Source organism: Prorops nasuta, unplaced genomic scaffold (assembly GCF_024137725.1).
Source record: "Prorops nasuta isolate Cenicafe-Biocafe unplaced genomic scaffold, Cenicafe_Pnas_1.2 PNAS00019, whole genome shotgun sequence".
Classification (NCBI taxonomy): Eukaryota; Metazoa; Arthropoda; class Insecta; order Hymenoptera; family Bethylidae; genus Prorops; species Prorops nasuta.
In genome coordinates, this window is record NW_027116816.1 from 1,835,479 (window position 1) to 1,853,733 (window position 18,255).

The window sequence follows — 18,255 nt, forward strand, 5'->3', positions numbered from 1 at the left end:
AGCAATTTGCGCTGACGATCGTGGCGCAAAAAATTTAAAAATAATGCTCGGATATTAATCACATCCCTCTGACCCTCGGTCTTGCCCCTTTCCGTCTCTGCACACGCTGCACAATTCCTCTCTGACGATCCTTTTGCATAACGAACGTGCGCGTTATTACTTACCCGTGCACCGTGCATTGTCATTAATGAGAATCAATCACTCTCGCGATGTCTCCAAGCTAATGAAAACTAAAAGCGCTCTTATAATTTTCATTCTAGATATAATATATTATTTTCGGGCCTTATATTCATATTTCTAGACATAATATTTCACTTACGGTACAGGATGATGCATCACTCGAGCGTGCAAAATAAAAAAAAAGCTTGAGTATCACTGTGTATTAAGTTCATTGTTTTCTTCCCCCACGGAAATTCCAAAGAGGCAGGAAAGCACAAGCGTTGGAAAAACCAGTCGTGAAAAACGACGTTAAGCATCGTACGGCTCCGTGACCAAAATGTTTCGCTTGAAAGGTTCTCAAGGTATAATTAACGTGAAATCATAATAATTCACTACGATCGGAGCCAATAATTGAAAACTGACATCGTTTGCAGGTATAGGAGTCGATTCGCAGCTACACAAGGGAGCTTGCGCATGTGTATATTGCTATCGATGCTAACTAATTTATACACGGAATTAAATAAAAATTATAATTTTATTTCATATTGTTGTATACAGGTATGTACATAAATAGTCGTGTTTATAATATGTAACTGATGAAATATATTGTATATATATAATGCACTTTTTCCAATCTTCCATTTATCATTTACAAATAATGCAGAAGATTTAAGTGAACGTGCGTTACATATGAGACATCGAGCTCCGTTAACGATCCATCGAGAAAGTTATGTTTTCCTTCTCTTCTTTATGGGTTCCAGACCGCTATCATATTCAGACACATTCAGCATTCTCACTTTCTTCAAATTGCCCATGCTCCTTGGACCACCACTGGAATCCCTCTTCCTTTGCATCTGCTGTGCCGGTAGAGCGGACCTAAAACATCCAGGTATACTTACATACGGTGTCCATAATCGTCGCATTACGGTTAGCCAACAATTTTGGGTAATGCGTTTTAAGCGACATGTGGTGCAGACAGCGCGCGATAATCGAAAATTGACAAAAAAGGACTCGCTTTAAAACCAGGATCCACACCCTTTCTAGACCAGAAGGATCCGAACTCCGCCAACTGCCGTACCAAATTTCTTATTCGTCATTATCTTTTTATCCACCGTGAACAATCCTTTATAGAAAGCACGCGTCTTTGTCCAGACACGCCAATTTAAAACCTCAATTTCACCTTTATCACAAGCTTAATTAAATAACAAAAAAGCTGATAGGTAATTCTTAATTCTGTAATCAAATCTTTTCAAGCGTGCAATAAATCATTCGATCCTGCAATAAGAAACTGTGCACATTGGCTGTAATTAATAATAAAGTGTTGTGTTCCTTAAGGGAGGAATTCTTTTTCATAGGAAATGTGAGAAAGCGGAGAAAAGTTGCTCGTTGGACGGAGTGAAGAGAAGAGAAGAGAAGAGAAGGAGAGAGTGGAACACGAAGCATATTTAATCACGGCCACAGAGGCGTACACCGCGGGATCTCTCGATTCATTGGACCGTCAGTACGGTACCCGCCTTTTACCCATTAGAAGCTACTCTCGCCAGTCCGCCGTCGTCGCTCGGTGGCCGGTTTTTCATTGCAACAAAAGCACGCCCATTTCGACCTCATTAAGGCTGCCGCTACGAAAATACCACTTGCAAAGAAAGGACTGGCAAATTTAGTCAGCAACCGGTCAATTTGTGATAACAAATTAAAAGCAAAAAAACAGAAAACTCTCTTTTTCAGAAAAACACCAAATCACATGGGAGAAGCAGGGAGAAAGAGCAATGCATGCGGGAGACGAGAAGATGAAATGTCGTCAAATTCGTAGGGAGGAGGAGGAAGGTGGGGGGGGGGGGGGGGGAGGAGAGATCCAGGGGCATCCGTAGTTTCCGTAAATGGCGCAGCCGGGGCCGGAAACGGCGGTCGCATCAGTCTGTTTAATAGCCGTATTGTATAATTATGAACAATGGAGAGACGAAGAGAGATGGGCTTGATGCAGGGGCGGAGCAAAAGGGACAGGGCCGATAGTGGAGCGTTGGTCGAAGGGAGGAAGGCCCTGCACCTACGAAATCGGAGATGAGGAGAGTGGATGGAGGATAGGAGTTTGCGTGCTCTATGAATCTAACGCGTTTGTTATTAAGGGAGAGATAGAGAGAGATGCACGGAGATGGAGCTCGGAGAAAAGAGAATGTTTTGAGGAGGAGGCGGGGGGGGGGGGGGGTGGATCAGAAGGGAGCAAGCGAGATAGAAATAAAGGACGCGTGTCTGACGCGGACCGTATGGCTCGTAGTGGGCATATCCAGCGTAGGACACGTCTGTCCGTTAGCCGTGTATGACGGATGACAGTGCTCGACAGTTTTGACGTATCTACCTCCGTAGGAACCCTGGGGACAAGGAGAAACGGGCAAACTCGGACTCGACTCGACTCTCCATGTGCGTGCAGGCGCGTAACACATGCGGATGCGTTCGTTTGTCTCCGCCAGAGTTACGGACCGTCCTGCAGGTTAGCTCGCTAAGCCACGCGTGTATCCGTCATTAATACCGCCGGCAAAACCTACTCGTCAAAACCTAACTACAAGCCCCACCCCCACCTTTGCTCCCCTAATTCCGTCTATCCTGTATGAGTATGCACATACGCGATACCACCCCGCACACTTGTACATATTTATGCTATCGTGACGACTCGCCGCGGCGGGTCAAGTACAGCTCGATAATCGACCGAACAATTCTCCTCCTGCATACTTTGCACGAAAACAACTTGCTTCGTTGTTTTTTACTGGGAAATGTATATGTCTATATGTATAGTCTTCCTGCTCTTTTACCTTTCAATTTAATATCGTTGCTTATGAGCGAAACCCAGCTCTCCCTCTTTCTTCTTAAGTCTTTTATAATGCCAAATGTAAATATGCTTGTAACTGTAGTTGAGCGTTGCTTCTCAGATTTGATAAGAGACTCGTTTGTTGTGGAAAATATAATCATTCTCCTTCATATATTTACCTTTGTATGGATAACCTGTTGTTATGCCGAGGCCCCGAGGTTTCCTTCTCCCGAAGCTTCTTACCAATTCCACCTATACGCTGAGGAGACTCCCTGAGGGCAAAGCTCTTTGCGTAGTGGCCCAAATGGAGTTCTTTACGATTGAAAATTTGCCGCATCTCGTGAGGATAACTCGAGTAAAACCTTATCCAGGATGTATAAGCTGAAGAAGCAAATAGATAATAACTTATTAGCGATGTGTAATATTTGTTGAGACACTGAGAGAAATATTGTAATCGAGAAGAATTGAAAATGCAGTGACACATTCGGTAAATATATATGGTATATAGTCACGTGCTGCTTTGTGGTTTAAAGAGTAGATCCTAATGATTGGTTAGCAGGCTAGACGCAACGCGCCCTTATTAATCGTAGTTCCATTAGATTCTACATTGGCCACATAGGAGGGGAGAGGAGAGGAGAGGAGAGGAGAGAAGGGTATAGCGTGGGGCATGGAAAGGGCGACAGAATAGCGAGAGGGGTGTGCGGCCCGCAATGAGCTATTAAGGGGCATTAATGGGAGGGGTCAAGTCAAGTGCTGTGGCTAATAGTAATCCCCTCCTTCAACGGTGCGGGTGAGAAAATCCAGGGTTCCGCGATTCTGAGAGAACCCAACATGTGCTAACGTGCTCTCACTATCGTTCCGTGCGAAAAATCTTCCACCGTGAAGTCGTTCCCACTCTCAGCGAATTATCAAAATGTCTTGCAATAAGTTTGCTAGATCCATTAGAGATTGAAAACAAGCTCTAATTGCGAGCACGTTACTCATTACGTCTACCTATTGGGAAACCTTGTTCGTGACTCGAAACAAAGGATTTATAAGCTATTGTATAAAAATTGCTGCCAGAGCATTATGATCAAAGATATTCTTTAAAAATATTTAGGACTAATGATTATTGACGTTTTTTCGATAAAGGGATGGAAGTTCGATTTCTTTTTTGCAAAATTTCTTGTCCTTAATTTAATGGAATGATTTGCACGTAAGTAACCTTATGACGAGCTTTCAAGAGGTTCAACGTCAGCGTTGAAAAGGAAGACATGTTTTTCTCCATTTAGCACATAAATCTCAAAGAGGAGCGATAGCGCGCCTAGGAGAATGAGGGGAAAAGAGGTGGAGGGGAGGGGGGAGGGGGTCTGCGGTACGACGATGGCGTGCAATAGCGACCCTACGGGGTGGCATTGTTCCTAAGTGATGTAACTGCGTCTTATTGTATTTGTATCCTGTATCGCATTGTTAAGAGTCTTTCGCCACAAAGCGTAAGTGGTTCTGGCGGAAGCCACATTCAGTGGTTGGATTGTGTCGAGCCACCCCCTCTAAAAGACGCACGAACGATATAAGCTAGACTCGATCCAATTCGAGAAGAGTAGACGAAAATTTATCGAAAAAGCTTTTTTTTTCCTTGTAGAAAAAACTACTTTTGGAACAAGTTAAAAATTGAGCCTTTAATAACGTTTATTTGATAAATGAAAAAAAAAAAATGCGGTAATATGTTGAACAGAGTGTGTGTGGGGTAGAGTTCATATAGGAAGTTTGATTTGATGAGACGTATGTGCAGAGAGATGATCTGCGATGAATTTCTTACAGCTTAGGGACAGGGGTTGAGCGTCCCAGAACTTTTGTGTTGTACGTTGATGCATTAGGTATATCGAGGGTTACTCGACTCTATTAGGGCGATAATGTTACGAATTAGTGAGATTTCCACTTCTCTACCCGCTACTTCGAGTCACAATCGTCAATTAAATAAATTCCATGGAACATACTGGATGGCTCGGAGGCATAACAATAAAGGCTAGCGCGAAATCGTATTTTTCTTTAATATCTCTTCTCCAACAATAAGCTTTTGGTTATAAAGGCTATAACATATTTTGGTATTTGCTTTAGCAGTAATAATTATTTCTGTGCGCCGAAACGATATATTCGTCATGATCAACAATGTTCGTTAAGAGTTAATATTGCGATATTAATTGATCTTTCGCACGTAACACCAACAATAACGAGTTAAATTTTTTTGTTTAAATATTTAAGTGAAAAATGTAGTAAGGCTAGAAGAGAGCAACGGCAATTAATTCATCAATCACGTAGCACGTGCGACGGTACGGTCAAGTGGTTAGCTGTGTACCGTCAGTCAAATATGAACGGACTAAGTGCTCAAAAAGCGTGGCTAACCTTCGTGTAAAGCCGCACTTGGTGCCCGACAACTTCCCAGCTGAAAAGCCTCTTAAAAAGATTTATGGAGGCTGGTTTCCCTTTTGATTCAGATATCGATTAGTGGTGCAGGTTAATGATCTAAAATCAAAGTTTCCATTCCAGAAAATAAAACGCTTTTCAAAGTGATACACCAAAAGTGCACGATTACACTATTACGAGGATTACATTGTGATAAACGAATGGAAAACGTGAAATTCTAATGTATTTATTATTGCAGCAAATAAATTACGACCCTTAACGACCCTAATAGAGTGACTATAGTATGGCAAACAAGATCATCCCTCCTCGCCCATAGACTATGTAAATATCTCTGCACGGAGAGTGAACGAAAGTGAGCCCCATAAAATGTTCCGTAGGGGTGTTTTATATGCGTATGGGGTGCCAGCAGAATTGGCTCAGTCCACCCTGGAGTTAGCTCACTTTCGTTTCGAATCAAGTGAGTCTGTGTACAGTGTGTGTACGCATGTATAAATTCTCTTAGAGAGCCGAGAGAGAGTCTGTGCTTCTTGCCCAAATTACCAGGGCGTGTCACTGTATAATCCCGTGTAGCACATTCCACCGAGTTATATAATAATCACTGTTTACCTTTGCAAGCCTTCTCGCGCAGCTTTTTACTCTCCACCACCAGAGTCTCAAATTCGTTTTGAAGAGCGATCGCCGCTGCGTGAGGAGTTCTATGTTTGGAGAAACGGCCGAGTAATTTATCAAGAACGTCTTCCATGTTCTCCTGCTTTATCCTAATCCGTCTGGACTCCAGCATCCGCACAAAGTCGATTTCGGACGGAGTCAGGAAAATCGTGGATACTCCGGATGATCCTGCACGGGCCGTTCTGCCGATACGATGAACGTAATCCCTGGCTGAAGTAGGTCCGGTGTATTGAATGACGCAGTCGACTTTTGGCATGTCCAAACCTCGAGCAGCAACATCCTAAGAGAAAAACCGTGCAAGATTTATCGTTGATGCTAGAGAAGAAGGTTTAATTTAATAAAAAAAAGAAGGAGCACGTGAGATGATGGAATAAATCAAACATTGATTCTCCGCTGGACTCTCTCTCTCTCTCTCTCTCTCTCTCTCTCTCTGGCATTATGGAGGCAACAAATGAATGGGACTGCTTTGCGAGATTACAAATATCTTACAAAGCTTGGCAGCGTTTCGTTTTGTACCGATATGTATAATCGGTTGGCGAGCGATGCCTGCTGCGGAACCCCAACAGCGATCGTTTGAGCTTGGTTCTGATTTCCTATGTTCGGATAGCTAATGATTTACCGAACCGAGCGAACGCACCAAATTTCTGCTTGACAGTACTGGAGACCAATCTCAAGGTACCAGTGGGGGGTACCAGTGGCCGTCCCGCCATTGGAAATTCTTTCGCGGCGTGATACGAACGTATTATAACTCTTCCTTTTCGGAGTATTTATCGATAAATTCGTGACGCGAGAGCCCGCTAAAACCTGGCGCGCTTCCACTTTTTCACCTGGCTAGGTGAGATATTTTTCAAGGATGCGCGAGAACACGCGGTTTTTTTCAAAAGTCCAACGGCCCAGTACAGGCCGTACAAAGTAGGTACTTGCCACTGGCTTTATGCCGCTTCCAACGAGACGCCGTTGAAAGGCGATCGATGACGGCGATTAAGACAAACGATCGTTTAGGAGCGCCAGCCACGAGATCCTGACCAGGGATCGGGAAACAGATCGCCGCTCAAAACATCTCACTCCGGCTATAGATCACCGAGGGCCACGAATCTACCACCGCTGAGGGTGGGAGAGAGAGAGAAAGAGAGAGAGAGGAGACCTGTGGAGCATTCCGGCCTGCCTTCGTGGCTTTTCAACGTGGAAATTAATAACATTGCCATAAAACCCCTGTGTGGAGAGGTGATGCTATAAAACGTGGGCGGTTTCCATCGTGCATCGGTTTGCCGCGCAAGCGGATACGCTATATGAGTCTTGCTTTCCAATGGTTAATATTCTCGCTCGTGCGATATCCTCTACTTTTCCAGAACAACGCTGCTTCAAAATCAATTATACCTAGCGCAGCAAGAATCTCACGAAGCTCCCTGCTTCTTACACGCGAGTAGAACGATTATAGACCTAGTAGAGTGGCGATGGTGATACTGATTATTCAGTCCCTCTGCTAATACGAATATAGTACTCTGTTAAAGCTTTAAAAATTAACAGTAAATTCAATTAACGTAAAATAATTATTCGTTTGTCGATTGATCCATAAATATGTCTAAAATAGCAGTGTCCGAACGCACGTGAAATTTTAATTATTATATTTTTACTGTGCACGAGTTAAACTGGTTAATGAATATCTGTCGCGAAGAACTGGTTGGCAATTAATTTGCCTGTATATATTATAGTATACTATATAGAACGTAACGAAGAGAAGCGAGATATAATTTACGCGAGGACCTGCGGAGACACGCGGTTAAACAAACCTCGGCCGACAAAGAAGTCGCCTGTTTCATGGAAATTTATCTCCTGAAGCTCGAAAATAGTGAAAATCTTGTAAGCTGTTTGCGTGACGATCGTCATAAAGCTTTTTGTCGATAATCACTCGAGATTTATCAGTGATTACTTCTTCCTACTTTACATAAATTCATTCGTTTCGAGTTAAAAAATATTGAAAGTGATATATGCATAATTAAGCGAATCTTGTTCGCTTCGAAACTTTTGGGAAAGCAATTTTCCAGGAATTGATAGACTAATTTTGGACATTTTTTGATAAGGGATAAAAATTTGAAAAGAGCCATTGGCGAAGAACGCGAGCAAACGATTATAATTATACTCATTACGCGGGTCCCATACAAACGCATAATTTTTTACCACCGGACGCAGCGTGGGTTCGAGATATTTAATTCCGTCCTGAAAGAACAAGCCACGCGGTAATTTACAGTCCTGGGAGTGCCAAGGAATATTCCAACACTTTTCTTTTCGTCTATTTTTTTTCTCATTAACTCATGAAAAAATTACCTTTAGAAATGCTATTTCTATTATTCATTAACGGTGTGAATAATGAGACTGATCTAACAATTGTGAGTGCAAAAGTGATTATAACGTAATCTATTTTCAATTGTATAAAATTAAATACTTACCGTACACAGCAATACACCGCTCCTTGCCTGCCTGAAGGTTTTAAAAATCTGAGTCCTCTCTTTTTGCGTCATACTACCATGAAGTTGAAAGAACTCAACTTCCACTAATGGATCGGAATCTTCGTCGTCTTCATCCATTGGTTTGGTTAAGATAGATGATAAAATTTCCATATGATAATCTATCATGTCTTGGGTCGCCATAAAAATTATTAGTTTATGCTCACCGGCGTTCTGTTTAAATTCAATTTAGTATTGGTATAAATGCAAGCAAACAAAAAAATGTATAAGTACATACATTACATTACCTGACACTTTCCAGCAATATACGCACTTAACGTCACCATTCGTAACTTTGGTGGCGTTACAATGTAGCTTTGTTGTACACTTTGGGGTACTACCAAATCTTCGTTTATTTCACTCGTGTCACCACCACTAATCTCTAAGTTTTCTTTCGCGGCATCGACAAATACCGGGTTTTTCATTGTTAATCCAGCTAATTTTTCTACGGATTGAGATAAAGTCGCAGATAGTAAGATAGTTTTTCTTTCTTTATCATCGATACTACCCACATTATTTGTCTCATTCTTGACAATCGAAGGACCGTCAGCTTCTTTTATGGAAGTTTGCTGATTGATTAGTGGCTTTAATTTTTCCGACTTAATTTCTTCTTCGTAATCATCTTCGCTATCCGAGTTACAGACCAGTCTTTTCTTCTCAATGATTTGCTCTTCTTTTTCTGTTTCTTTAAAATCGTCATCCGTAAAAACTTTTTTAACATTTTCACGAAGCATTTGCATAGGATTATAGTCATTATCAATGTTACTTGCAGCTTTAAGAGAGTTTACGATGCTGCAATATTAAAAGTATAAACACTATACATATTGCCCAGTCCATTAATTAACGCTAATTTAATATCTTATCTTATCATAATATGCATCATAAGCTTACCCAGAAATATCTTTTTCGTAACCCATATCAAGCATCCTATCTGCTTCATCCAAAACAAAATACTTTACATCATTTAATGTCAATGCTTTAGTATGTGTCACATGATCGAGTAATCTACCAGGTGTAGCCACTAAAATTGTACAACCTTTTCTTAATCTTGCTTTTTCCGCCTTTCTCTTTTCACCACCAGTTAAATATCCTGGGACTATCCAAGTAAATGGCTGAAGAGAGAGGTCATTTAGAAATAGTTATGACTGATATAATCTAATTCAAAAAATATTTACAAAAGATATACTTACCTTAATTAATTTAAGGAAAGTCTCGTATGTCTGAAGAGCTAGTTCTCTAGTCGGTACAATGACCAAGGCTTTTAAGCCGCTGTTTCTTGTTAGTTTCGGTCTAATTTTATGTAAAAATTCAACTATAGGCAAAGCATAAGCCAGCGTTTTACCAGACCCTGTCTGCGATCTTATCAGAACGTCTTTTCCTCGAAATATTTCTGGTATTGCTTTTTGCTGTACTGTTGTCATTTTAGTAATATTCATATTTTGTTTCAGATTCGATACCTAAATTTTAACAGAATCCTAAGAAATTAATTTCTATGAAGTACATAAAAATTTTTAACTTTAAGAAAAATACTAACCGTGTAAGGATGGATGCCAAAGTCACTAAAGGTTTTTTCTGTAAAAACTGCTTCATTAACAGGCTTTACTAATCTTTGACCTATGTTTGGTATTTCAGGATTATTTCCAAACAGTGAAGAAATTTTGCCTTTATTAAAATTATTTGGTGCTTTCGATTCTCTTTCTTCCACGAAACTAACCATTTTTTGATACTTTTTATTTTTAACATTCAATTGCTTAGGAGGTTTAACATTAGCTTCCCTATTCTTTTTATCAATATTCTTCTTTACATTTCTATCTTGACCATTGAAATCATTATTCTTTTTTGTTTCTGGTTCTTCTTGTTTATCTACATTTAGTTTTATATCCAACAGGTTACTTTCATTAACCTTTGAAAATGATTCCGAATGGCTAGAAAACAGTTCGTTTAATGATCTCTTTAAACCACTGCTCTTATCGTCTCTTTTCTTAACCAGTAGTGGCTTGCCAATGCTTTTTTTTGGGACCTTTGAAAAAGTTAGAATTGGAGTATCTGTGTTCGTATTATTGCTTGACGAAATCTCGTTAGAAGCATTTTTCTCTTGTACGTTTTTCTGAATGTCTTGTCCAATTTTAAGTACTCCTTCATCTTTACCTATATTTTTTATTTTATTAGCAAAAATGGTGGCTAAAGATTTTTGTTTAATTCGCCGTTTCTCAGTGGATTTTGAATCAAGCTTTGAATTTTTAGAAATAATTGGTTTCCCCATTTTTTTAATTCTATGTTTCGTGTTCTTGTTGTATTTCTACCGGTGCAGATATAATTTAATAAGGATTGTGAAAAAAATGAAAACACTTAAATGTATTGTTAATTTCCTTACCTTTTTAGCTCCTTCAGCTGCTGGCTCTGTTGTAATGTTTAATGATATATCCATGTCTTGCAATTTCATTAATAAATACTTTAATTTTCTTCCAAAGACCTTAATTACTTAAGCCTGGTAAAGTAATGGCACAGAGTCACACTAAAATACCAATAAACTAACATAACCTCTCAAACCCACATGACATGTACCTAACCACATGGAGCTGCGTTTGTAGAACTACGCAGGCGTCAATTCAAGCCCAAGCGTATGTACCAGCATGCTGGGTTAGAGGCTTTCTGTAAAAATTATAATTCTTTTCATACTTATTGCTTTTCCTTATTGTGGTTATAAAGCATGTGGTATACAGGTAAATTGTCATGAGCATTTAACATCTTCGCACGCGCATTATAAATTACAGATTTAACTTAATTATCAATACTCTTAATTTCGAAAATTGTGATTAATCAACTACAAAAATATATATATATATATACTTATGAGGAAAAGACATTTTTATATTCAAATTGCTTTATAATGTAATTATAGATTTTACACAAGTTAACATGTGCAATACTATAATTAGTGAACAATTTTGTGGTATTAAATAATTTTGTATAATATTTATTGATATATGCAATAGATATTTAAGAGTATTTTACAGAAATTTACTTTAATATTACTGAATGTTTCGTGTCTATACGTTAGATTAGTCCGTAACATGTGTGTTTACACTTTTTTTTTCACGAACTCTCGGTAGTGTGTCAACTGGGCCGGTGACGAAAACCTGATACTGTTTAGGAGTCACATCAAGCATAAGACACCTGTAATTTGAAGTGTTGAGGCAGACACGAGTTTCTTCACAATTTCAACATGAACAAATTGTGTTGTATCCGATTATCCTTAGCAGCGAGGATAATATCCGCGTATAGTCTGGTAAGTAAAATCTGGAAAAACTAAATAATAATAACGCATGAATATTTATTCCGTCATTTATTTACTAATTCTCGATAAGAAACAAGTTTTTCGAAGCGGTTTATATATAGCGTCATCGCATTCTATACACAATTATAAAGACACGACGAAGAATTGTAAAACAACAATTTTTATAATCAACTTTAGTAAATATCGTCGGATAAAAAGCATAAGAATTAAACGAACATTGAAATCGAGTAGCTCGATAATTGAAAGTTGAAGAAATAATTTGGATATTTTTTGCAGTCCTTGTCAATACTGATACTAAATGTATCGATGAGCCATTACTTCTCGAGAGAAGACGACGATGACTTTTTCAATGCCATTGAATCATGGGCGCTCTTTGGATTAAACTGGATTCAATTTTTAAGGCATTCTTTGCTGGAAAAACGAGGTATTTCGTTGAATTAAAAAAAATATATATATATAGTGATGTTGTGATAGAAAGAGAAGAAAAACTAACATTGCATACTTAATTGTTTTTAGCACAAACTGCTATGATATGTTTCCTCGTTTACAACGTCCTGTTTTTACTGACGAGTGCGTACCTTGCCCTTGGATCAATCTCGGTTAGTCAAATTTTAAATCACGCATCTTTAAATTGAAAGACATTTAATACTTATTGAAATGACGAAAAATCATTATGGTCATTTGACAAGTTTATTTTGGTCACGTATTGACGCTACAGCCTTGGCAAGGCTTGCTAACGATCTTACTAACTTCCGTATACGTTCGCAGAGAAAAGCTCAGTCTGCCGTGCCTTGGATGTATTTACAAATGATTAGCATAATAGATCAGTCCGTGGCGTTGGCTATTCATTTGACGCACAGTCAACAATATGCTGTTTACGATAAATCTCTATGGTACATTCCTGTTTCCAGCGTTTATTTGCGTAAGTTGATTATCGTTTATATGACCATTCTCTTATCCTAATACCTGTGATTAACAATTTAAAGCCGACCGACTCAGACGTCTCTGACGAACTGTCCCTCATTAATATCACGATTATCATTAATCATAAATCTATTCAAATATACTATCGTTTTGCATATTTATGGTTTGATTTGATTTTAGTACTAAGCGTGTATTTCTGGATGGTAATACAAGTAACTCGATGGGAATGGTGCAACGAGGAGATAAATTGTCAAAGTATCAATAGCAACCACATAGCGATTATACAACCACCGGCGACGGAAAGCAGCAGCTGCCCAAAGACACCGTCGTTTTTGTCACAAAATTTCACATTCTTCGAATCGCCCAGATATTCAACTCCATCAAAATATAACATATGATTCATCATCGATTGACGCTATTACGTATAATTAATTTTAAGACTCGGCTGTGTTATAGTATTAATACGAAGCGTTACAAAGATTTAATTATAAGAAAAACAATAGTCGTTGTACGATTACCAACAAGAGCGAGAAAACAAACAGTAACACCGTTACTGAAGGTTGTAAAAAAAATCACGATGCTCTGGCGTATGACTGTAATGGTTAAGACGATATTTTTTTTTACTATGACACTATTTTGAAACTATGCGACAAGAAAATCAATTTGTACAAACGTTTTAGTAGAACCTTTTTTGTAAATAATAAATAAGAGTTTTATAAGAAACCTGTAAAGCTTTGTAAGCCTACGCGAGATCCGAATCGGTTTTTATTTAATGTTAACCAGGAGAGGATGAAAATATTGATGAGTTTTGAGAAGGGTTCGATGCGTATGAAAAGTTTTTCATGATGAATTTCGAGATCGTCAGAGAGGGTGGGGGGGATAGGGTAAAGTATAATATAGTACGTGTACAATAATGCATCTCAATAAATCAACGCGTAGAGTAGTAGAGATGTGACTAATAGAGTGTATCAAATGTGATCTCGTTGAAGCGTGACAGCATTGAAAATATGAAAAATGGTTACGTTTTACGTCGAAATACTTTTAAACTTCCGGGATTTGAATTGCGCGCGAGCATATTCCCCATGCGGTTAGATCGTCTTCTGGATGAAAGTCGATTGGTTTAAGAATGGCGCTCTAACTTTTCGCGATACTCCTGGTGAATAATGATGAGGGCCAACGGAGCACAATGCTTCATAGAACGCGAGACTGGCAAGGATTTATCGAGATGCCCGAGTCATGAAACTTTAATCGTTTTCGGTTCCTTAAGGAAAGTGTCCCGAATCAATTCAAGCTCGTATATAGATAAATAAATCTGAAAGTAACGTTGTTGTTTTCCTTCGCGTTGTCGATAAATTATAACTCTTAGGATTGCGTTTGCCATAGATTCCACGAGCGCATTGCAAGATGAAAATTGGCACAATCTAACTTATCGATCCTCTAATGTCTCGTGACTTTATTAAACTTTTATTCATTCCATTCGCTTACAAAATTCTATACATTTCAAACTGCAATTTTCCCACATTCCCCACTTTTCAAATTCCATTACACGTTTGGTGTATGAAAACTTAATAAAGCCTGGAGTCGGTCATAAATTTTGCAGAAATTTAGCTATAAAATTTCGACTGATGAAGAAACACGTAAGATAGTTAATTAAATTGACTGTTTTTAGATTGTGCTTGGATGAAGGGAGAAACGTGTATATATGTATTATCTATTTGACTTTACGCTTGAGATGTACGACGTTATCTGTAATCTCTCCAGGTGTTGGCAGAAGAGCAAGCAAGGCCAGCGAGTGTATTTTGCTTATGTCGGAGAGCGTCAAGTTTGTAGTCATGCGTGCATGTGTATATGTATATACATGTATAGAGAGAGAGAGAATCGTAGATATACATACGTATAGCAGATGGACTGGCGTCGTTGGTGTGAGCGCGAGGAAGGAGCGAACCGAAGGACGCGGTTGGTTGGTTGGTTGCAGGCGGTGCTTTTAAAAAGAACTGAGCGAGTCAATTTGTAGGCTGTCGCAAACTTTTAAAACACTAGTTGACAGCGTCTGCCTACCTCCTCCCCCACTTACACCGACTCCAGCAACCCCTCTAAACTCATCCAACCAACCGTCCTGAAGGATCCTTCCAGTTTCCACACTGGCTCGGGTCTCTCGGTGGTGGGACGCGGCGACACGATGCGGCCAGAGTCGAGAAATCCACCCCTCCGTGTCGTGGAGCCCGATGGATTGTAAAATAAAACTAACTTGGCTCTTTCGTGCTTTCCTATAGGAAAGGAGTACTACCCAGCCAAATCTTATTCCCGCGAGGCTCCTTTATTTTCTTCTACCCCTTTTTCCTTATCGCGACATTCTCAAAAAAGACGGGAGAAACGCTCTCTCGACCAAAAGGTCACATTTATTCAAAGAAATGACAAAGTTTCCATTCGACAAGCTTTCTTAACGAACCCACTTCTCCTCTCTCTCTCTCTCTCTCTCTACCATTTCCATTCTCATTCCGCTTTGCAAATTAGCCTCGCTTTTACAAACTACCTCGCCGTTGATTAATCGTTACCTAAGAAACCCAAGTACCAAATACATTAGAAACAAGATTGTAGGTGAAAATTTAATGAAATTAGTTATCAGAAAGCTGTCCCAATTGGTTCCCATAGTATCGTAGACTTATCGCGTTGATTAATGCGCAGTGCGGTATAATTTTGCTACTTAATTACAAGTTATCATTAAGAGTCCGTATTATTTTAGGCCTTTTCCTCGTTAGTTTGAATCGACGACGATTTCACGAACGTGTTCCGAGCGACTAAAGAAGGGGTGGAAATTCGTATGAGGTCTTCTATATGGTATACAACTATAGATATAGCATAAAGGGGATTAGCTAGCAATTAATCTTCTTGTATGACACTTTGGCTGGTTACGGGGCACAGCTTGCAGCCAGTCCGAACACAACATCCCACTTAACATCACCGCCTAGAAAACAATTAATAGGAAATTGATTAATAATTACTACGTCCCAATTTCCACCCTTTCCCTGCCTTATTGCCACTCACGGTATTTATAACAAAAGGATAAAAACCCTGACGTAATGACGAATCCCACTATACAAAATAGTTAAAAAAAAAAGAGGTAAATAAAAGAAGAATTGAGTACAATAGAGCTAATAATACACAGTATGATATACGACGGTCAAATTTATTCTAAATTATATCATTGAGTCAACAAGATTTTAATAACTCGCGTGAAAGAACAGTCGAGCCTCGTGCAGGTTATTTTATATTATGTATACCAATATTACGAAGCGAAAAAATTCCGTTAAATATTAAATAAACGAGGTATCGATAAAGCTGTCAATTAAAGTTTCAAGAGAGGCGTCTCTTTATCATTGTAGACATGTGATGACGCGTAGAAAAAAAATAAAATCAGTCTGCTCGTGTGTATGGGAAAACGTAGAGAGAGACTCGACGGTTTGGCATTATTTTTGCCAATAGTGAGAGAGGGGTTAGGGGGGGGGGTGATTTTATTGATCTCGCTTTAGCAGAGCATAGACGCGTAGAGGAAGAGAGAGGAGAGAGAGAGACTGATCTGAGAGTACGGCGGAACTGAACGCCTCATAAAGCTAACCAATGCTAATACTTCGCATCTCCTCAGCAGCGTAATCGTTCTCGGTATATTCGGCAGAGGCCGAGATCTGCCGATTTACGAGCGCTCGCCGGTAAAATCTGTGGCTGCGCCATTGGCCTGGACCGGAATCGGCAATAAACGCGTAACCGAGCCTAATTCGTAATGTTGGCCCAGTCATTGTGGCCCATTGTGAATTCCCGTCCCGTTGCTGGGACGGCGGCGCATATAATGCTGGGGTTATCGCAGGAAACTGCCAGTAACGCTGGTAAGAGGTGTAGCTACTCTTCCAAATGTGTTCGAAAGCTCTAACTCCATTATTTAACTCTCCTCGTAAAGTGCACCGTGCCAAATAATAATTATTTAGCATGGGAATAAATTGCCGGAGAGTTCTCTATCTAAGAGAAACTTTTACCATACATTATTTATCGAGCTAAAAGTTTAAAAGTTTGTTTGGCAAAATTGTACCGGTGCGCGGTATCGGCCAAGCGTCTTAGCATATGAATGCGACTCCCCTCCCCCCCCCCCCCCCCTCCACTTCTCCCTATCTCGTGTCCGTGCTTGGTGAAGTATTGCAATCTTTTTTTCCATTCTAGTCGTACGCGAATAAAAGTTTGCAAATACGAGGACGGATGACCATCGGAACGGATATAGGCGGGAGACTCGCATTACTTTTGAATTTTCTGGTACCGTGCTATACACGGGGATGAAAGGGGGTATAAGGGTGAAACGGGGGTGGCACGTGTGCCTCGGTTACTTCCTTGCCCAGCTTTTTTCCACTTTGCCGCAGTGATGGGGGGATGAACTGGGCAGTGGCTGCTGAGCGAGAGAGAGAGAGAGAGAGAGAGCCAAGGAAGTAAATTTGTGAGCACGATGGACGGTCAACACAATAACACAATGGCTGTGTTTAATAGTACATTAAGCACGAGTAGGGACGGCCTACATCATAGCCACCATGACAAACTTTCCTTCGACAATTGAACAGCACGTTGCAGCTGCCTTTGTGTCTAAATCTCTTACGACTTTTCCTCGATATACCGATGTAGCTTGGCTCGTTCCCCACTATATATATATATATATCCATACATTTACTCGTATACTTGACCCTTGCGTGCTACCGTTACTAAAAGCTGACCTTCCGCTTGACATTTTCATGCGCGGAAAATCCAAATTGGACCATATCGCCAAGACTCTTTCTACCCTCGATTATTCTCATCCGATACATCCGCCCCGCTACATTGCTAACTACAAAGGACAAACAAACTTTTACCAAAATCTTCACAATTGTACATATACATACGTCGTTTTGACATTCGATCATTATGATCATTGATCATATAGCGGTGAAGGTACGAAAGAAGCTGAAAATGGAAACTAGAGTTTGCTGCACGAAACTTCCGGTCTCGATAGAGCAGTACATAAACGGCAGCAGCGGCAACATTCCTTCACGTATGACAGCGAGACGCAGTGTTGTGCCGCGTAATCACAAATAATTGCAGAAATTATATTACCTATCGGTAAAGCTTTTAATTCGACAGACAGCGAGACTTCTGAGAATACAAATGGCGAAATTGCTACTTAATTATAGCAGAGTCTTTTTAGCAAATTGTACGCTTCAATGGTTTTTCCAAAGTTTTCTTCTTTTTCTCCGTCAGAGGGGAAAGAGAAAGAGCCTCGCGCCGTGTGCGCGCGTGTATGTGTATGAAGGAGTAACGAGTCGAGAAGAGAGAGGAGACATAGTTGGGGATGTGGATGAAAATGATAGGTGGTGTTGCGCGTAGGTGTCGAAGAGGCACGAGATGAGAAGAGTGGTGTATACGGAGGGTTGAGAGTGAGAGGGAGAGAAGAGCAGTGCGAGTTGCGAGCACCGTGAGCCGTGAGTGCA

At 40.0% G+C, this 18,255-nt stretch overlaps 2 protein-coding genes and 1 long non-coding RNA gene across 3 annotated transcripts; 1 reads left to right on the forward strand and 2 right to left on the reverse strand.

The window, feature by feature from the left end:
* Positions 1–711: 711 nt before the first annotated feature.
* On the reverse strand, positions 712–11,113 carry LOC136780376 (ATP-dependent DNA helicase DDX31). Its single transcript, XM_066738688.1, has 9 exons — positions 10,910–11,113; positions 10,070–10,834; positions 9,726–9,992; positions 9,427–9,647; positions 8,784–9,327; positions 8,479–8,709; positions 5,969–6,311; positions 3,139–3,340; positions 712–1,035 (listed from the first exon to the last, which is right to left on the reverse strand). Exons 1-9 carry the CDS (start codon positions 10,976–10,978, stop codon positions 888–890), a joined length of 2,790 nt encoding a protein of 929 aa, XP_066594785.1. The 5' UTR covers positions 10,979–11,113; the 3' UTR covers positions 712–887.
* Positions 11,114–11,153: 40 nt separating this feature from the next.
* Positions 11,154–13,480, forward strand: LOC136780377 (uncharacterized). The gene is made up of 6 exons (XM_066738690.1): positions 11,154–11,258; positions 11,649–11,824; positions 12,110–12,257; positions 12,350–12,432; positions 12,602–12,755; positions 12,938–13,480. The coding sequence occupies exons 2-6, from the start codon at positions 11,762–11,764 to the stop codon at positions 13,153–13,155; spliced, it is 666 nt and encodes a 221-aa protein (XP_066594787.1). The 5' UTR covers positions 11,154–11,258; positions 11,649–11,761; the 3' UTR covers positions 13,156–13,480.
* On the reverse strand, positions 11,728–12,594 carry LOC136780378 (uncharacterized). Its single transcript, XR_010823753.1, has 3 exons — positions 12,327–12,594; positions 12,050–12,244; positions 11,728–11,844 (listed from the first exon to the last, which is right to left on the reverse strand). It is a non-coding gene; the product is annotated as an uncharacterized lncRNA (long non-coding RNA).
* Positions 13,481–18,255: the final 4,775 nt, after the last annotated feature.

Bases quoted from the DNA above. Each gene is read 5' to 3' on its own strand.
- LOC136780376 (XM_066738688.1), bottom strand. From the start codon at position 10,978: ATGAAATTGCAAGACATGGATATATCATTAAACATTACAACAGAGCCA. The intron at 6,312-8,478 runs GTAAGTATTTAA...TTTTTCTCTTAG, and splicing joins GCGGTGTATTGCTGTGTACG to GATGTTGCTGCTCGAGGTTT. The intron at 3,341-5,968 runs GTAAACAGTGAT...TTGCTTCTTCAG, and splicing joins GCGCGAGAAGGCTTGCAAAG to CTTATACATCCTGGATAAGG.
- LOC136780377 (XM_066738690.1), top strand. From the start codon at position 11,762: ATGAACAAATTGTGTTGTATCCGATTATCCTTAGCAGCGAGGATAATA. The intron at 12,258-12,349 runs GTATTTCGTTGA...AATTGTTTTTAG, and splicing joins TTCTTTGCTGGAAAAACGAG to CACAAACTGCTATGATATGT. The intron at 12,433-12,601 runs GTTAGTCAAATT...ATACGTTCGCAG, and splicing joins TTGCCCTTGGATCAATCTCG to AGAAAAGCTCAGTCTGCCGT.